This window comes from Eptatretus burgeri, chromosome 2 (assembly GCF_056783735.1).
Source record: "Eptatretus burgeri isolate ZD-2024b chromosome 2, Ebu_testis_v1, whole genome shotgun sequence".
Classification (NCBI taxonomy): Eukaryota; Metazoa; Chordata; class Myxini; order Myxiniformes; family Myxinidae; genus Eptatretus; species Eptatretus burgeri.
In genome coordinates, this window is record NC_140962.1 from 120,182,465 (window position 1) to 120,203,900 (window position 21,436).

Sequence of the window (21,436 nt, forward strand, 5' to 3'; positions counted from 1 at the left end):
CACATAGGATCCTACCTGCAGATAGTTATTCCAGCAATCTACCTGTCTGTCTATCCTTGTATTGCAATCTACCTGTCTGTTGCTTTGCAAAAACGGTATTTTTATTTTTTGATGCATCAATTAATTAATTACTTATTTATTTTATTTCTCATCCTGGCTATATCACAGGCACCTTTTCAGCTTGGAAGCTGATATTTGAACATGACAGTGAACAAGTTATTTGGCTATAAATGGTATTTTTGATTAATCAGTTAATTATTTAATTTTTCGAGGAATTACATAATTTTCAAAAAGTTACAGATTCGGATTAAACAGTAGTGGTTAAGGTATACCATTAGCCAATTGATTAATAAATTATTTTACGATTATTATTTATTTTAATTATGTAATTAATCAAGCAATTATTGTCCACCACTCCCTCCAAATTCCCACTCCATCCATCCATTGGGACCATTTTCTATGCAAAGTGTTGGTGCTGCCTAAAGGCCCTGTCACACCTTGACGTTTTAGCCAGCGTATGGCAAGGTATCAAAATGTATGTAAAACGCTGGCGTACGCTGAAATATTGATGTTTTTTTTCCAGTTTTGTACGTATTCATAACGAGTTGGACGTATGCATAACGTATTAGTAACGTACACAGAACGTTTCGATAACATATGATATAGTTAACTTATATCAACGAATGCTGAGCATGTTGTCGGCGTTCACAACCTATGCCCAACGATAGTCTAACTTATGCATAGCGCGGCAGCGTATCACTGATGATCACGTGGCGTAGGCTATTAATAGGCTGCGGCTCGACGATTCAAATCATAACCGCACGAGACATCGAAGTGTAAAGCCGCTGTCACACCTTGACGATTTAGCCAGCGCATGCCAACGTATGAAAAATTTGCCGAATACGCTGGCACACGTTGAATACGTTATGGGTAAGTTTTGTATACGTTAAGAGCACGCTGAAGCACGCTGGCATACGACGTAGTATGCCGAGTATGTCGACAAATTTTCAGCATGTTGAAAATTTTTCGACGTATGCCAGCGTATGGCACACGTTCCGCATACGCTGGCCATAAGTTGTAAGCACGTTACGTGATCGTTGACACACGTCGACAGACGTTATTTGCAAGTTACTCATAAGTCGAAACACGTCGAGGTAATGGTTAGCGTCAGTGTTCCAGACTTCGTTTTTTGTTTTTTTTTTCTTTGGTATGACGGTGATATTGACACTTCAATTTCTAGTGCGGTTATGATTTAAATAGTTGAGCGGCAGCCTATTAATTATATTATAACCGCACTAGAAATCGAAGTGTCAACATCACCGTAATTGCGAAGAAAAAACAAGAACAAAAAAAAAAAACTAGGGAGTCTGGAACACTGACGCTAACCATTACGTTGACGTGTTTAGACTTACGAGTACCTTACAAGTAACGTGTGTCTCCGTGTGTCAACGATCGCGTAACGTGCCTACAACACATTACTCATAGGTTAGAAATAAGTTTCGGGTATGCTCAACATTACCTCGACGTGTTTCGACTTATGAGTAACTTTCAAGTAACGTGTGTCAACGATCGCGTGACATGCCTACAACGTATGGCCAGCGTATGCAGAACGTGTGAGTCATACGCTGGATACGTCGAAAAATTTCAAGCATGGAAAATTTGTCTAAAAGCTCGGCGTACTACGACGTATGCCAGCGTACTACGACGTATGCCAGCGTGCTCTTAACGTATACAAAACTTACCCATACGTATGCGACGTGTGCCAGCGTTTGACAAATTTTTCATACGTCGGCATACGCTGGCTGAATCGTCAACGTGTGACAGGGCCTTAAGCAGTCTCCTTGGCTATTGGGAACAATCCTGGATGGGTCACCACTTCAACACAGGATACCAACAAGCTGGTACTCATTTTGCCGACCTCGAAAGGATGACAGGCAGAGACAACCCCACATGGTATTAATTTAACAGCCAATTGTGATTTGACCTCAGCATCCTCGGATCCCAAGCCTACCACCCTAACCATAAAGCCAACAGCAGGCATACAAATTCCGACTCCATGTGCTGCAAGGAGGCATCGCTGAGTGTCAAAGTCGCCCGGTGATGTCACATGCTGGAGAATTTAACATGGCGACGGTGTACTTTGAATGTTCCACGACTTGTTTTGTTCTTCATTTAGACATGCATCAAATTCCATTTTCAACTGATTTTTATCGCCCCAACTTATGCTACCCTTCATGTAAAGATGAGGAAGCTAATCTACTCTGAGTAAGATACTCCTTTGCTTAACAGAATGATTAGCAACTATCGGGGACACCTTTTTGCGGTGGTTGTACCCCCTCTCCAACGTGTCGGGGGCAAAATCTTCCCCATTCTTCCCTGCTGCCCGGATTCGTCAGAGAAGCAGGGTCAGAGTGCCAATCAGCAGTCGTGGTGGAACCTTGTTAAATTTGTCTCTCGTATATACACCGCTTTCAATTCTCTATCTCACCTAAGATCGTTCTGTTGACACTGTTCGAGACGAAGCAGATCGTGTTGAACTCTGCAGTTACCACCAAATCTCACATGCCCAAACCACCCCTCATACCAAATACAAACTTTACACTTACGCTTGCACCTCAGAAGGCAGAGAAAGTTAACAGGCTTGACTCAGCCTTGCCAGTGGGCTCACATACCATCAGTGCCCACGTTCTAAAATCCTGTTGTGCTACTCTTGCTTCTCCCCAATCTGTTCTCTCTTCTGCCTGTTCTTCATCTTACATCACCTACCCTCTGCTTTGAAGACAGCCAACATCAATCCTATACATAAGCAGGGTGCAAAAACGGATCCCATTAACGATGGACAAGTAAAATAGAAACTTATTCTTCAGGAAGGCATGGAGGTTTGAGTTAGAGACAGGTAGAACAATAGATGGAATCAATAGAACGGTTAACATCCAAAACACTATTTTGCTCCTGTGAAGGTTTAACACCAGAAACGTCAGCTTCTCTTTGCTTCCCAGAGCAATTAGCATACACTGATCAACATTTGTGGATTCCATCCATCGTACTCCAGCAAACCAACTCCCAATTTTAGCAAAGCAATGGAATCAACCGTGGCATCTGATGTAGTCTTTTCTTTTATATGAAAGCCTAATCTCTGATAAGAAGTATTATTTCAGGTCCCGTAACTCAACTTTAGACATGCTAATACTTATCCCTCAACAATGGATAGAAGCCCTGAATCTTAAACATGAGGTCAGGGTTAACTCCTCCAAGCCAGTGCACCAACATATTGTCGTCCTCCATCTTGACCTGTGACCATTTCGACTTGCATTGATTTTAGCTCGCCAATCCAAGCTTTATTATTCACAGGAACTATGTTCCTACCATGGTTCAGTCTTTTCCTTACTTATTGCATCCACCAAGCTATTAGTACATAGTCTTTCTTGCCTCCATCATGTTACCTTATTGCTCTTCATTGCCTAGTTTGTACACACAAAAAAAAAATGAAGTATTTGAAAATCTGTTAATGTTAACTGGTCGTTGGTATCTGTAAACACGGTCATTTTTAATTTTGGTATTTTCAATCACCGTCATGGTAAACGAAACGGTTGTACTGTACTCAAAGTGGATTTTCGATGACATCTGCAAGTGTTCTTCACTTAGCAATACTTGAGAATGAATCGCAGCAAGTTCATTCAGACAACCAGGACTGCAGCATGTCAGTCAAGAATGTTAATTGGACTTCTGACACCATGTGGATAGCTGGCTCATGACAAGATGCAGTATCACAATCAAAGATATGTGACAATTATGTCACAATTCAATGTGATGCAGTTTGTAAATAGCTAATTTTTCTCTGTCTTGATGGACACATCAAATTTTAGAAGCTTGAATTGCCTTTTGTTTGAGCTGCAACAGCTTGTTCTTTTCAATCCCTCTATGAACTCATTCTATGGTAGTCATAATTTAAAGTTAATCTTTGGAGGACAAAAGCGTTTATTCCTTGCAAACAGTTGGTGGTTAAACTTTCTGTATCTAATCTGACGTGTCACAATGCAAATCAATATGTTCAGCTTGAAATTTGTTCTCATCAAAAAAAATAAAATAAAATAAAATCAAAAAATAAAAATAAAAAAATCGCTGCTTTGATCGGATACTTTATTGCCAAAATATTTTCCCCTTTGTTGTTTTTTCATGTATGTGCTTAGGCCTTGCAATGTCAATGTATGCAATCCCAAAAAGGCAGTAGTAGTAGTAGTTGTAGTAGAGTCAGTCATTTATCAAAATACGATGGAATATATTACACTTTCACTTGAGGTTAAAAAAGAAAAGAAATGATTAATGCCAATATATTTTGATGAATTGTCAGAAAAATAGCTCCGAGGGGTTTATACCACAGAAGATGACCACGTTCGGATGTATTGATGTTCAACCCAGATCAAAAACTCATAGTATTTGCATTTGATGTGAACGTTTCGTAAACCTCTTTGCACTTCAACCTAATGTTGGGCAATAAAACCACAGAGGTTAAAACTTGGTGCTTCAAATTCGGCCAACAAACGTGCCACCAGGTTTGGATTCGGTCTTTAACACAGTCAACCAGTAGCGTGTCCTCAAAAAAATTAAAAAAAATCATCCAGGCAATAGCACAATGGTAAGTACATTGCAGTTACAAAATTCAGATATTTTCAACATTTTATTTCACAAGTGTCTGTACTGGAAAATTATGCGAGCAGTGATCATGAAAAAAGCGCATAAATTCAGCAAAGGAATCATGATGGGGGCAGAGTTAGGAAACAGAAAGAAGTAATATACAATTCATATCCTGTATACTGCTCACTGTGTGCACTTTCGATTTACCTTCAGATACAAACTACTTAATGTTGAGTCATCATGTGGGTACGTGGATGGATGTTAAAAAGGACAAGTGAATCAAGTTATGCATCATTTCTACAAACTTTTGTAAACAAGGTTCGTATAAAAACCCACAGGACGCGATCACCATATCACCAAGAATCCTAAAGACATGATTAACGACAAACCCAGGGGTTTCTTCATTAATTTTGTTAAACATGCACAATGGTTTTTCATTACGTCACATTGTCATGTTTAATACATAGATACGAGAACCTAAATATGTACAAAATATAAACCTTTAAGTTACACTTAAGGCAAACTTATTTGTACACACAGCAACTGGCAGTTCCAGATTTATTAATATTTCATTAATTAAATGCTTCAACAGGGAAATAAAAGAACAAAAAAGCAGCACCTGCACCATATAAATCCACATCTGCTGGTATCGGTGAAGACAATGAACGAGCTTGTAGCTCAAATCCATTATTACAAACACTCAACTGTTCCTCATCACACCCAAACACTTCATTATGTGTGATGATTAACGAAGACTCCGATGATATAACGCTGCATGCAAAGATGCACATTATTTTGTAAAAGTCCAGCTGGCAAAGAACATTAAACAGAATACATTATACTATGTTACTACTATACACAGCACAGTAATCAAGTAACTAAAGAAAATAAATACCCTTATTAGGAAAATATAATTTATCCGATATTAAAAAGCTAATATTCTGGTCAAACGTGACTATATCTTGGATGTCAATTTCCTTTGGTTCTTAAAGTTAATGTTGAATTTCAAAAGCATTTTCAAAATAGTATATTACATACAAAATATACAATTGGTGGTTGTTCTAGACAGCCTGTTTAAAAATGTGTTCATGGTTGTCAATCCATGAATATGAAAAAAAGCCTAAGCTAAATGACGCGCTGCAATTGGGAATTAAAGCAAAGTAACGTACGCAGGGATTTTCCTGTTGAGAGGGGTTCGGCCAAAAGGAAACGCAAATTAAGAGTAGAAAGGTCAGCTTTAACTCAAAGCAAAATTTCAGCAATCGGATCAGTACTCTTTACTAAATACGTGATTTGTAATATATAGAAATATATGGAATAGCAAGTTAATAATATAATTTTCTTTTAAAGTGCCATTTCCGACTTTTTCAGGCAGCACCATCTCGTAATAAGGTCAAGAAGGTCCATTGACTCGATGGTCACTCAAACCTTGAAAAGCCACTTGTAATATCCCTTCCTTGGCTTCAATTGACCCTTTGTTTTGTTTGTTTTTTTTCTTTCTCTTTCTTCTGCAAGCTTTAGAAGCCTTACTCCTCAGAGTGAAAAAACGACGACACGAGTTTTATCAAACCGACACAAATACATTCCCTTCATCAGCCTGGCACACAGATTTAAGGACAAGGATATAAGAAATTTTCACAGCACAAACAGGATCTGCAGCTTGCGGAAAGAACAGACATAAAAGCAGAACCTGGAAGTTGAGAATTTCAGCACTCTGAACATGTTGGTTAAACCACTGCCTAAATGGGGGGAAAAGGTAAAATAAGAGTAAAAATACTTAATTATGTGGTCTTCCACTTCTATTACCATGTTTAACCCAGCAAGGTTGCTCCTCCATTGCCATTTGTCTAAGCCACCAACTAAATTGCACCTGTTAGCATCAGCCTTTAACAATAGGTGAAGAACATGGGGAAGATATAAAGGGTGGAGGTTGGGGTAGTTGGGTGGGGGAAGGGAATGGTGCATGTTCTGGAGAGATTGAATTTTGAAAGTGAGATTACTACCACAGGTGCAAGCCGTAGAAAAGGTGTTCGATAGCAATGCCTCATGTTTGCTTCGGTCGTTAATGTATTGGAATTGTTGCACAGAAAAAGGAAAGCCTTAAGTCTGGGTACAGCTCATAACAGGAACAAGTCATTATGACTCAGTCTGGATGTCAGCAGGAGGAAGCAAGGCTCTAGCCACGGGGCTCACCGTCCCATTGGACGAGGCAATAGAGCCAACTGTCGATATGGTGCCCACATGGTGCCCACAACCTGAGGGTCGCCCAGCTGCTGTGATCATGACAGTTTCGTGCCACCGCCACCCTTCGTTTTCTGGCAGCGTTTCCACAGTTGGTGGGGTGATGCGGCCATTTGGAGTACCATCAAATGAAAGCGAGTGCTCAATGATACCATTGGCTCCTTGAATTTCACCACCTGTAGAACCACTATGGCATCTTCGCTTTGCTGGAGACAAGTCAAATGTAGCGCTGCTGTTCCCCGAACTCTCACGCGTGTACACTCCTGGAACAAAACCGAAGATAAACAGCATGATGCCAAATGAGTTGATGGTCAAAATCACAATCACGACAACACGTGCCATAAACATTGCTCCAATGATGTATCCAGCAGGAGCTGAGCACTGCCGTTTGGACGTTATTGACCAAGAACTGAGAGTCCTGACAAGAAATGGCACAGGTTCAACGGCAATGAATTTGCATTGAGCACATGTGGTGGTACGACACTTAACCAATGGCAAAATTGCATTGTGCTGGGAGTGCTGTACTCTCATTAGGGTGAATGGATTTATTCTGCAAACCATTACATTTTTGTGAGTATTCATCTGAAGTGGAAGAGTTGAGAGGGTGGAACCAAATGCTACATTTGAAGCAAAGCCAACTGGAAAGCCGAATGGATAGAGATGAATGAGTTTAGCCAAATTCTGCAGAGTGGAGCTAACTGGACACATGTGAGATACATTCTGTTTGGCTAAGTGGTGATTGCTGTGCCATATTAACCATCTCACATGGGGCAACTCCCTTTCATTTTTGTATGTTTTCCATTTAATTAAAACAAAATTGGAATTGGCAAGGGTGCTGTATAAAAATACCACTTGGCTGATCAGAATTTGTATTATCGAGTATCCATTATAACGAGTCGACTGCTATTAGGATTTCATGCAACTTAGCTGACTTGTCCTGGTGCACATCACCAGTAAGCATTTTGTTGTGGGGTGGCTTTGTGGAAAGCAGAGTGAAGAAAAAGCAAGGTGGAGCAAAGCCTGCCCTTCAAGAATCTCATCTTGTAAGTGTTTTTGTCATTACTATGCCCCCCCCCCCCAAACAATTATTTGATGGAAGAACGACTGTCAACTAGGAGAATTAATTGGGGGGGGGGGTTGTTTGAAGTGTTTGATTCCTTCTCCCATTGTAGAAGCACTACTTTTAAAATCGGATCTACAGTCAACCCCCGCTTTATCGCGGTTCATCTATCGCTCCCCGGGTTCATCGCGGGTTTTCCATGGAACATAACTAATTTTTTTCTGCGGATTCCCCCGGTACATCGCGGTAATAATATATAAAATATAAATTATTTAAGCAATAAATTATAACGCGTGGTGCTCGACCAGTCACACAACGCACGAGACAAAGTTTCGCTTGTGAACTTCGAATATTTTCTACGTTTTTTTCTCCAAGCCCTACGATGGCGCCCAAACGTCCTGCACCTTCTAAGGCTTCTGGCAAGGAACCGAAGCGCCAGAGGAAAGTCCTGACGCTCCAGGAGAAGGTTAAGGTGCTCGATATGCTTCGGGAAGGAAAAAGGTTTGCCGCCATTGGACGAGCACTGCTCGTACCCAGCACCTCAAAACCGACCAGACCAGACGAGTCGATCTCCAGCACCTCAAACCCAATCAGTCAATTTTTTGGGGAGGCGTCCATTCATCGCGGATTTTCACTTAGCACGGGGAGGTTTGGAACGTAACCCCCGCGAGAAACGGGGGATTACTGTAGCCTTTTTAAAAATTAACATCATTATTATTTTGCCAGAGAGGATAATTTATCAAACTAAATAATCGTTCACTTGATTTGAAGCTTATAAACATAATGAAAAAAAAAATGGAAAATGTTTAAAGAATGATTTCACCAGACTGAAAGTATTAAAAAAAAAAATCTGGCGATTATAGTGATTTGGCCTTTTCGGTCATCTAGATATTTGGTGAAAGGGATTTCTAAAAGACATCCTGAGTGCATAAAATGTCATGACACAATTGTAATTGGCTGTCGAGCTGCTGCTTCTTCTTTTTTTCATTTTTTTATTCAAACACTTCAAGCAACCTCTCATTCTGACTTGAAACAAACCAAGCCTCATCTTGTAGAAGCACTACTTTTGAAAGGCAAAACAACAGATTGCTATTCAAAACGAGCAGAGTTGGAATATTTTCAAAATCAGGAGCATTGTGCAATTGCCTTTTGTCTTGAATGGCCTGAAAGTAACCAGCAGCCTTGCCTGGAGTTTGATCTGGTTTGCTCCTCGCTTGCACTGCTTCAGTCACTGCAATCGTCTGCCCACAGAGCTGGGCATCGGGAAGTTGGGGTGAGGGGGCTGGAGGCTCGCATGATTCAGGTGAGGGCTCAGGTTTGAGATGGGCTTGCGGACTGCATTCCATGTTCGGTAAAGAGGGTACGATGCCATCACATTCATCCAACAGCCGGTCCATATAATCCCTGGAACAGATATTACATGGAAGAGAGAAATTACTACAATTTTCCTTGTTTCATTTTATTCCCTGTTTTTTTTTGTTGTTGTTTTTTTTGGGGGGGGGGGGGAAGGTTGGTTAGAATACCTATTGACATGACAATACATACAAAGATACATGCCTACTGTTATGGAAAGGACTCCTCAGGGTTAATAAATGCCTCATCCAGTGGTTATTTCATTATTAAGTGTTTAGAATAAGCATCGGAGGAGTTAAGCGAGATATCAAACATGTCAATTTTGTTTAGATAGATGATGTCCACCCACCACATGGTGTACATCTAAAATTATCAACCCATTTAACCCTTTCTTTATTCGATGTTTCTATCCTCAGTTTTCAGTCATAAAAGTCATTTTTGGCATCCTACAGGCCACATTGCCAAAGTGCAGGCAAGAAACATCGTCCTTGCCATGGGACCATGACCACTTGCCAGATCGTTCACCCCACCCACCAGCTGGGACACCAGACCAATGGCAAGCAAGATGGGAGGGGCGTGGCACGTCACCGAGGTCGTATGAGCCTAAAGGGGTGTGGCATTGGAATGACAGAAGCATATCCCTCGGTCCAACAGCAGAGAGGCTGCAAACAATCTGCAGAATGACACCATGCCTCCATCCATCCAGCCAGGCATCCAGTCTCAGACCTCACTTTGGGCTCCTCTGCGGACTGATGTTTCTGCTACCTTGCATTGGTTTTCTGCTGTGTCCCACCGGACTGTGTCTGTCTGTCTGTCTGTCTGTCTGTCTGTCTGTCTGTCTGTCTGTCTGTCTGTCTGTCTGTCTGTCTCTCTCTCTCTCAACGTGGGCCCAGATAAGTTATGATAATTAAGGATCTGCCATTCACCATTAATTCATGGGCATGTGTATTAGGGTGTTTCATATTGCAACTTTTTTGCGCTAGTCAAGTTGGCTACCCGTCGTTGCTTTCCCATATGGATAAAAACCCCACTCGCCGATTTTTAGAATTTTCCTCCCAAAAATGGCCGCTGGTGGCTATTTTTTCCAAAATGGCGGCCTTTTTCGCGTTTTGACACAGAAATTGACTCCTTCACCTGCTAAAATACGTTAATGTTGCTTGATATGTGTATGTTTGTAGATGATTATGATTGCTATGTCTGCTAGCAGTCAGGGACTAGACATAAGGCATCCAATATGGCGGAAAAATCCAAAATGGCGTCCAAGATGGCCGATTTTTGGCCACTGGAAAGTTGTTCCCTCCGATGTGGGTTCTAATATGTCGAGTTATAGGTTTTTGGGTGTGCTGAATTCGTTTTTATGCTCTAGAATGCAGTTTATCTGTCACAGAGACGTCTGCGGAGGTCATGCTCTCGCATTAAGAAGTCGTTCTTGCAAGTCCGAAGAAGAATTTTGAATATTCTCGCCCTCATTGATATCAGAAAATAACAATTAAATATTCGAAGGTCAAACATGTATTAATTTAGCATGTACAGTATATACACGAATTACTAGTATACTAATGCCATAATGAATGTTCTAATATGAATTCATGTATGCGTGCCTATCAGCCTCGATAATCAATAATATTGGCCATGGCATGGCATACATGGCTGTAGCGACATTTCAAATTAAAATTTCCATAGTTCAAAAACATCAATGTTAACAACTTCGCTTCATATAGTTATCTACATTTTCTGAAGAGTGGATTTCGTGTATCCAGAATAATTCTGCCTGTGCCACTCAACCATTTGAAGCAAAGCTTGCCTTTGCTGTTCATATCATCCCTCATTTTGTCTATAAAATCCAAAATCAACTTAATTCCACACTCTGCAAGGTTGTTAACTACGTGAACATTGTGCACATAGTTTGCTAATTTTTGGTAACCATCACTTTCTGGCCATGTGCTTGCAGGCTCACACATCCATTCTACATCTAGTACATCATATAGTTCAAGAAGATTGAATAACTGCCACGAGTCGTCATCTATGAAACTGCTGAGACACAGGTCACTACTCTCATTCTCATCCACGGCTGGAAATTTTGGCTTTCCTGAGCTGAGTTGATCATGAGGTAGTCTAGGTGTCTGATGCAACAGTTTTGCCATCGTTTCTCGCTCATCTGTGGGCACGTTGGAATCGGCAAGAGCGAAAATTACCAATTGCGGTGTCAATTACCAATGGCATTAGTATACTAGTAATTCGTGTATAAACTGTACATGTTAAATAAATACATGTTTAACCTTCGAATATTTAATTGTTATTTTCTGATATCAATGAGGGTGAGAATATTCAAAATTCTTCTTCGGACTTGCAAGAACTACTTCTTAAAGCGAGAGCATGACCTCCGCAGACGTCTCTGTGACAGATATACTGCATTCTAGAGCATAAAAACAAATTCAGCACACCCAAAAACCTATAACTAGACATATTAGAACCCACATCGGAGGGAACAACTTTCCAGTGGCCAAAAATCGGCCATCTTGGACGCCATTTTGGATTTTTCCACCATATTGGATGCCTAATGTCTTGTTCCCGACTGCTAGCAGACATAGCAATCATAATCATCTGCAAACATACACATATCAAGTAACATTAACGTATTTTAGCAGGTGTAGGAGTCGATTTCTGTGTCAAAACGCGAAAAAGACCGCCATTTTGGAAAAATGGCCGCCGGCGGCCATTTTTTGGAGGAAAATTTTAAAAATCAGCGAGAGGGGTTTTTATCCATATTGGAAAGCGACGACAGGTAGCCAACTTGACTACTGCAAAAAAGTTGCAATATGAAACACCCTAATGTGTATCGGTTGGGTTAAGGGGATTACATTGGTTGGTTGAATCATTTAAGGTGCTTTGCTTCCTTTTATTTCCTCCCCATCATTGTCATTAAACCTGACTTGGTCTCAGGTGAATTATGTTTGTCCTGGTGGCTTCCTCTTGTGGCTTGAGTGAATCTCGTTAAGGTTGATTGGTTAGCTGGAGAAGATTGCATCACATGACCAAGGTTTTCTCGGCCTGATTTGATCAGTCACGTGGTCGCCTTTTGGCATCGAGCTTGGCTGGCTCAACGGTTCCAACGGGTGTGGTAGTGGATATAACAGGCCGTGATCCAACCCGGAGCCATTGACTTACTTGACCTCTATGGTCATTTTAACAAGACTCGTCGGATTCATTCCGGGCTACCAGACAACCGTAACAATACATTTGGATATTCTAGTTTGATTTTGTAATCAGAAAAGCACAATCCTGAATTGCCTTGTGCAGCTACAGTATATCTCAGGAATGCAGTTGCGAAAAGGCGAAATTCTGCACGAGTGTTTACGAAGACAATTCCTGCAATACTGGAGAATACCAGCATCATTCATCAATTGTACAATGAATTACAAAGTTTTAAAAAATAAATAAATAAATACATTTCAGCTCTCCCAGTAGCTCAATCATGATACATCCAATTAAATTGAAATTCAACCCAGCTACAAAAAGTGCAAGTCTAAAATTACTCGCATGTAATATCGCAAACGATGTCAAAGTGATTATACCAGTCTCCGATTCGGATGTACCATACTCTGTTACAGAGCGTCGGTCGGTGCTGCCGACGCACTTTCTTGGCAAGGATTATACTGGATGGTTTGCCATTGCCTTCCCAGCAGTAGTTCGGGCAGGAATTTGGAATTTGTTCATGGTGTCCGCAATAGCTCGCCTACTCTTCGTGAAGGACACCGTGAGATATTTAACATCCACCAACTAATGCCAGCAGACGGGGCACTAAATTTAACGTCCATCCGAGGGGTGGCACATGCATTGATGGATCACCCTGCCTGTGAAACACCAGGATAATAATTTATAGCTTGCTCGAGATTCAAACCCAGGCTCGACAGCTTAGAGGCGAGTGTGTGTACCTCTCGGCAATCCTGCCAGCCCTATCCCAGTTTCATGTTCTGCATCTTCAGTTGTTCAGGCATGCAAAGAAAGAGAAAAGATGAAATTTTGCAGAGCTTCATCACACTGCCTAAATGAAGTTATTTCTCACAGCCAGGTACGTGTAATGTGACATGGTTGTGAAGCCAAATCACGATGCTCAAATATGAAGGCACCACCAATTAGTTAAGCCAACCAGCCTGACAGGCTCAGGTTTGACATTTCAACCACCAAATGGTCTTCATGTGGGACACCACGTGCCAGGTGTTAAATAACCTAACAAGGTGGAGGCTTCACGTAACTGCAATATTCAGATAAGAGATGGCATTTTTATCTTACTTTTTAAAATGCAGGCTTTTCTGACCAACAACCCTCTGTGTCACCGTAGTAAGTGAAAACAAAACAACCAAGATACAACGAAACTGTCTGGAAGGCCTCATAATCTCACAATTACTGTCAGTGTAACAGTCTGTGTACAAAGCAGCGCATCAAAGTAATTAAAGCTGTTAGTAAGGCCGAAGTCACATTTGCCACGGCGGCCGTGGGGTCTCCAAAATCTACGGCTACGAGCAATTATACGGCGGCCGCAGTATTTCCACGGTCACACAACGTAGCAGTCACATGTTTTTATTTTTCGGGGAGCCGCACGGCATATTTAGAAATTGTGGAGACCGAAAACATGGGGTTGCCGTACGGTCTTTGATTTGATGTCGCACGGTGACCTTAAGGGGGCTCTGCGGCGGCCATAGAATTTTCAAGGCAGGCGCAAGGTGCCCGCAAGGCGATCGCAGGGGGGCCCTAAGCCGAACGTGCGGGTTCTTTATTTTTTTTTATCAGTTCTTTTGTTTCGGCTTGTCGAATTGTGACGGCGAACGTAGAAATGAAAAGAGTTATAACTCCGCGCTATAATTCCACGGCGACCCCAGGCCTGTAAAATATAGCCATATGGCGTAGGGCCACCCTGAGGCCACCTCAGAAACTCTGTGGCCGCCGCACGTTTCTGTCAATTCAGAGGGCGTACGGCCGCCGTATCCTCACCGTAGAGCAAATGTGACTTAGGCCTAAGGGAAGGCAAGTTGACAGTGTTGGGGGGAGCAGCTCGCCAATAGTAGTCGCACATTTTAAGTAAGCTACTTTTTAGTTGCTTTATGCCAGCTGGGACACCAGTACCTACTGTTATCCATTATATTTCTTCTTTCTATTTCTTCTTTCATTATATTTCATTATATTTCTTCCAGTAAGAGCTCATGGAATTGAACTGCTTCGATATCACTCAATCTTTCTTTCCTGCCAAATCATATAATTCCCACATCTCCTTTCCCCCACCCCCTCCCTATGTCCATTCAACACACACCTCTCCATGTTTCCTTGTGCACTCTCCATTGTTCCCGCCCCCTCTTCACACGACACCCCTCTTCCCCTTAGCCTGCCAACTTAACCTCATGCTCAAATATGATAAACTAAATTGACTTCCAATATCTGAAGGGCCTGTGTTCTAATCTGACATCTGTCAATCCAGGCTGTTGCTGGTAAAACTAAAATTATCCACCGAATCAGATCATTCCTCCCACAGGATTTTCCCGATTCCTCGATGTGATTCTTCCCGAACACTTATTTCGATAGGCCTGACACCATCCCAGTGGTGGACGGTGGAGTCGATAGTTACATCTAGAACACAATTTTAAATAGCGAATCTGCGAATAGCGAGGTCCGACAGTATACATTGTTATGGTTTTGGAAAACTTACCCCGGGGGAGAGCATACATGGACACGTGGGTGACTGGAAGATGTTATTTCATTCGTTTTTGCATGGATAGTCCTTAGTCCCTTGTCAAAGGGCTATTTGGGGGGCACGTATTGGCTAGGCTTTGTCCTGTGTAATGTCTTCACCCCCTCCCCTTCTGTTACTTTCAATCCTTATTCCTTCACACCATCATTCTGTTCAATCCCTCTGTTACTTTCAATCATCCCTCCAATACCCCGTCGCCCATTCCAACGGTCCACCAATAATCTCCCTCCATCAAACATCCTTTCAACAGTCCCTCCTTCACCCAATTGGTCTTACCTTCAACCCCGCAGCCGTTTTGTCATCCCTCGGTTGTGCGGGGTTCCTTTCCGTGCTCCCTCCATCCGCGCATTGCTTAATAACCCATCAGGTGGTCTCGCATGTATGCTCATGCCACGTTTCACATGCATGTTCGTAGTGCTTCGTGCTCGGCGCTTCTCGCAGGCATGGTACAGTGCAAAACAGTGTGATTGGGCGTTTTCCACGTGAAGGAGAGGGCTGGGGGCTCTCAGTGCGACTTTGAGCGCATAAAGGGCAGGGCGGGGGCTTCGTCAAAACTTTCCTTAGAATGGTGTGGAAATTTCCACAAGTAATGTCATGCTCTCACCCCCATTGGCTGTGGACCAATGGGAGAGGAGGGAAGGCTTGTGGGAGGAGGAGGAAAAGAAAGCTGATGTGAAGAAGAAGCAGAAAGGCGAAGAGGACTCATGACAAGCTCGTGCGAGCAGGGACGAAGCGCACTCCTGAGCAGACAGCTCAGAAAGCAGAAAGGCCAGAAGCAAAAGGCAGAAAGCAGAAGAGAGGGCAGAAGGCAGACACAGAAGGCTGAGGGAAGTAGAAAGGAGAAACGAATTGGAAAAGCTCACCTGAGCAGAAGACTGACAGACTGAGAAGGCTCGTGAGGGATGGAACAAAAACGTGCGAGGGAAAAGAAAGGAAAATTTCACAAGCAGTTGCTGTCGAGCTTCTGTAGGAAAAAAAGAACTCCTTCCACGAACGTCATCCTGCCCTCTGGATCCTGTCAAGCACGAAGGATGAGGAGAGTGAATGGTGGCACCTCATTGACAGGGGGCTGAGGAAGGATCTGAGGCAGATGAGGGTGAGTCGTACATCTAGCTCGCATATCTGGGATGCCAGAGAGGACTCGCCTACTGGGTTCGGGCACCTCAGGGACGTGGCTCTGTGTCCTCAGTGATATACATATTGTTACGGTTGTGGGTGGAGATGGAAGAATCTAAATCGGGAGTTTAGCATTGTGTAGAGTTGTTTGATCCGTGGACGAGTAGAAAACAACTCTATGTAACTAAGTTTTGGAACCTTTGAGCTTAAGTGTTACGTGTTACCAGGCGAGGGGTGGTGCGGTGTTAATTTGCTTAGGGAGTAAGAACAAGTTCCCCAGTAAGTGATTGCCCTCTGTGATTTTCCCTACGTTTTTATATTTGGCTTACCAGCCAACTCATTTGTAGCACCCGAGCCTTGGGGCCCTGCTGGAGCATCTTCAAGCACTCCTCATTATTGTGGGGCCTTCACTGGCTCCCACTGTAGGGCTGGTGCTGCCAAAACCCACTATGCCCTCTTGACATTCTCACCTCGGGTCCTCCCTGTGCACCAAGACTCCCAAACTGGATCGCCCACCTGACATTTCCCAGTGGCTTTTTCAGCCACACAGGAGGCCGCAGGCCTGGCGAGCCTTTTCGTCACCACTCTAACGACTTATGCCATACTCGTATCCGTTCACTACACATTTTCACATCATTTTAATTTCGCTTCTTACCATCAGCACGAACACCGTTGTAGTACTTATTTTCCAAAACTGCTGAATCCCCTCCATCTACTCATCTCTACGATGGGGATCCATCCCAGTCGGGGGACATGTTTCCTCTTCACATATCACACAACCACTTCACACTCCTATCAATTTGGATCTACATGCTCCATGTTTCATACACCAGCACACACTATCTCATCCATTCCTCCATTCATCCCCAATCTTGTCGGGACAAGAGAAGAGAGGAGGAGGGGGAGCAGGATGAAGAATGGGAGGGGATGGAGGAGGTAGGGGAGGGGAGTAGGGGAGGAGGAGGAGGAGGAGGGGAGGGGGAGGACACCCGAAGCTAACATCTCTAAAATTTAAGCCAATCTTCAGGGTGTTCCAAAAAGATCTGCACAACTTCGGTTGTTAACATATTGAGTTCCACAAATAACACATTACCCTTTGTTTTATATGATACAGAAACTCATAAAGTTTTTTTTTATTTTCAGTTTTGGTGGTTTAATATAAAAGAAAATGGCGACTCCACTAGAGAAAGCTCAGTGCGTCGAATGGTTCAGAGACGAGATCCGACACGCAAGTTCAGCGTAATTTCCGTACAAGATATGGAAGAAATCCACCATCGCGGACTAGTATCAGAGAGTGGTACAGGAGGTTTAAGGAGACTGGAAGTTGTCAGAAACAGAAAAGTACAGGTCAACCAATCACAAGTGTAGCAGACATTGAACGAGTGTGTGAATCATTTCAACAAAGTCCCAGAAAATCAATTTGACGTGAATCCAGAGAGCTGTGACTACCAACCACCACTGCACACAGGATTTTGCATAAAAGGCTGAAGCTTTATGCCGATAAGGTGCAGATTCTGCAGGAACTGAAACCAAATGACAGACTCAAACACAAGGCATTTGCCTTGGAAATGCTCAGTCGCATAGAGGATGATGAAGATTACCTGAAAAAGTTCATGTTCACACAGATGAAGCTTGCTTTCATGCATCGGAGAAAGTCAATTGGCACAATGTGATGCTCTGGGGCTCTGAAACCCCCTTGTGGTCATTGAACACATAAGTGACAGTCCAAAGGTCAATGTGTGGTGTGGCCTTCTCCATGACTGCTTGGTGGGTGCGTTTTTAGTTGCGGAGGATGCAGTGACTTCAACAATTTACATGAACTTGTTGGAAGGATTTTCCTTCCCACAAATTGAAGAACTGCAACCCGATATCATTTTTCAACAAAACGGCGCTCCCTCTCATTGGGCCTTAGTCGGTCGAGCTGTCCCGAATGAAAAATTTCCAGGTCGCTGGATTTGCCGATATGGACCACCCAACTAGCCTCCACGATCACCAGACATAAACCCTTTTATTTATTTTCTGTGGGGGGTTGTCAAATATGTTGGCGACAACACCAAGGTGGCAAACCTGCTGGATCTTTGTTATCTGAACACAGCTGCATGCACACTGGTGGCCGCAAACATGCTGAGCCGAAAATGCAAGAACTCGAGTACTGCCTTGATGTTCTGCGCACGACAAATGGAGCTCACATCGAAGTGTATTGATGGTGTGCACAAAACTTTATGAGCCTCTGTATCATGTAAACCAAAGGGTATCGTTGTATCATTTGTGGTCCAAAATATATTAACAACCAAAGTTGTCTGGGTCTTTTGGAAAACCCTAAACATCATTTTTAGCTCACCTGGACTTTAGTTTGGTGAGCTTATGCGATTGAGTAGTGTCCGTCGTGAGTGAGTTAGTTAGCCAGGTCAATCAGTCCGTAAACACTTCGGTCATTATCACTTAAACCAAACACACGATTTAGAAGAAACTTGGCCACAAGCTTCATATCTGATGCCTAACGAAGGTATTGCTGTGGGCCGGGGACCGGTGGGGAGAAATGACCACTAGGTGGGGGAATTACGTCGTCTCCCACCGGACTCCAGGAATTGTAGGCCGTTGCTCCGGATAATTCCGTGACGTGGCGGGTCGCTTCACCGACCGTGGACGCCAATACCTCAACCGCGTAGCGTAGGGTCCTCTTGTCTAGAACCAAGTTACCTAACTACGCAATTTAGACTATCAGGGAACCACGCCCTCGGTACGCCTTGCCCGAGCCGGATCACTCTACTGACTACGGTAGAGTACCAACTACCAACTCCGGATCGGATGCAGCCGAGCGGAACTACCAAGGACGTACCGGCTAGAATGAACAGATTTAATTATCGGGGATAAAGACCTGGCTAAAACTCAGATTCGAACCATGCTGGATCAATGAGGGAAAAGACAAAAACGAACTGGGAAGATTTCAACAATAATTTATTTACAATCAACTTACAAAAGAAGGACACAGAGCAGACTTACGCGGGAAGAAAACAGGCAAGATTTACAATGATCAAATAAAAACACATGCAATTCTACTTAGAGACGGCACCACACACTCAGACGAAAATAAACCCAGATGTATGGCAAAGGACCTTTTGCAGCCAGAGAGGGAGGTAAGCTGAGATCGCGGTTCTTTCAGGTACCTGAACGTTGGAGGGAAGGGATGCTCCATGGTGCGGCACCTGTCAATGGTCGTGCGGTTCGGTCCACGGCCGCCCGCGTGGAGACCGTGTCTGCGAAGGAACCTGGGTCGAGTAGAGCAGAGTCCAAGGCAGGGATCAGAGCTGCAGACAGGACCCCACGAGAGACCCGGTCAAGGTCGGGTCGAGGTCTTCCCAGCTCTCTCACACTCAAAACGAACGACCCCAAAAGAGCGCAGCCACTCCGTGACCTTCCTCCTTTCTTTCGCTATCAGCCGACGAACTGTCTCACTCCAACGCTCCGCTCAAGACGACTCACTTTCCAGCTCACTCTCAAGACGGCTCACCTTCCAGCTCACCAAGACCACTCTGAACGAATGATGTCATAATTTATAGATCTCCCTCAGCGGGGAGGGCCTTGGTGAAGCCGACATCACTGTTCGCCCTGATTGGACAGGGTTTCCATGGGGCCGCCCTTTCTGGGCAGGATTTCGGCCATACCAGGAAGCCCGCGCACTCCGCGTGTCCAGACTCGCCAAAAAGGTACTACACAAAGATTCTGCCTCGGAAAGCGAGTCCCCGGTTAGGAGAGTAGGCGAACACGCACTTGTTTAGCCCATGCGACACTAGCGAGCGAGATGAAGGTGCGAGCAGGCAGAGGGTACCGTGGGTCGTCGTCGATGGGATATAATGATTTATTAATCTTACTAAAAAAACATCGCAACGCACACCAGTGTCTTCCCACTACACACAAGGTAGGTATCTATCTGCACATATACTTAACGGAATAACTGACTTCAGGACAACTGTACGTTTGTATGCATACAGTTCCTAGAACCATAACAATATATTGACCACATCAAAATCTGTGCTCATAAAAGGGACTTCCAGGGGAGAGTGGGAATTTGACCCCCCAAAATATGTGTTTTCTCTCTTTTCCAAAACTGCACACAGAATTTTGATGAAACTTCACCACAACCTTCATCACCCGTGATGTTCCAAAGTTTGTTCACGGCATCAAAAAAAAAAAAATCAGGGTCCAATAGGGTCTGCGGGGGGTTAGAGTGACTGCTGCTCCAGATCCAGGTGAGCTTCAGGACGTGCAATCCTATTTTTAATTTTCCAGCTTCTAAATTTTGCAAGCCTTCCTAAATTCACTATAAACCGGAGGAGGAATAAAATACATATTCTCTCCGAAAGGACCGACTGGAAAACAAACCCTCCCATCTACTTTCTTAACAACCTCTTGAAGAATTTCAGTCACTCAAACTTTTGGGTCTCATTATCAGCCATGATCTTTCTTCAGCAAACCACATTTCTAAGTTGGCCTCCAAAGACAATCACTGACTGGGCATCCCATGTCATGCAAAGTCCTTCCTTGGCACACCTCAACTCTTATCCACCGACAACGCCTTTAGCAGCAGCTGGATGGAATAGTGCTCTCCCCTCTGGGCTGGCACCCCTGCCTCACATCTTGCTCAGCTTGATGCTGTGCAAAACAAGGCCTTCAAGATCATTGGAATCTCCCGTGATGAAGCCGAGTCCGTGGGCCTATAACTCTGCCACCGCAGAAAGGTGGGTGGTCTCTGACTTCGACCGCCTCCATCTCTTCTTGTATCCCCTGCTCTCTCCGTGCTTTGACCCCCCCCCCCCCTCCAGTCCCCTAGATCTCTGCAGGGCTCACACGGTCCAACATCAACCCCATTCTGGTGAAACGACCTAAATACAGGATCACTGCTCACCTCCCCTCATTTGTTCCCCTTTTTTCCTGCCTGTGTAATCAACTTCCATATTCTCTTCAATCTCACTCTTCCCTCCAGGTAGTCAAGATAGGCAGGTTGGTGGTCTTTCTATCTTCTACCATCTATTTTTGGTAAAACTACCAAAATCACGAATCAATGCTCACCTTCACCCTTTCATTCCTCTTTTTTTCCCGCTTTTCGAACAAACTCCCACACTCTCTTCAATCCCAGTCTTCCTTCCAGGGCTTCAAAACAACTGTTCACCACCACCTATCTCCCCCATCCAAAACCACGATCTTTTCTACTCACATTAATCCACCCCAAAACTACCTCCTTCAAATTCCCTGCCTTCCTTCCTCAAAGTCCCTGTGGTGTCCATCTT

At 43.6% G+C, this 21,436-nt stretch overlaps 1 protein-coding gene across 13 annotated transcripts in view; it reads right to left on the minus strand.

Annotated features, from left to right (window-relative positions):
- Nucleotides 1–4,659: 4,659 nt before the first annotated feature.
- LOC147032947 (mesoderm induction early response protein 1-like) overlaps nucleotides 4,660–21,436 on the minus strand; it is an 84,383-nt gene continuing 67,606 nt past the window's right edge. For 12 of the 13 annotated variants that reach the window (XM_085870997.1, XM_085870999.1, XM_085870994.1 and 9 more), the window contains 2 exons: nucleotides 9,123–9,340; nucleotides 4,660–7,139 (listed from right to left, as the gene is read on the minus strand). In XM_085870997.1, the coding sequence (XP_085727123.1) occupies nucleotides 6,772–7,139; nucleotides 9,123–9,340 (586 nt within the window). In that variant the 3' untranslated portion in view covers nucleotides 4,660–6,771. Of the gene's footprint in view, nucleotides 7,140–9,082; nucleotides 9,341–21,436 lie in introns of all 13 variants that reach the window. The other variant, XM_085870991.1, reaches the window with a different exon arrangement.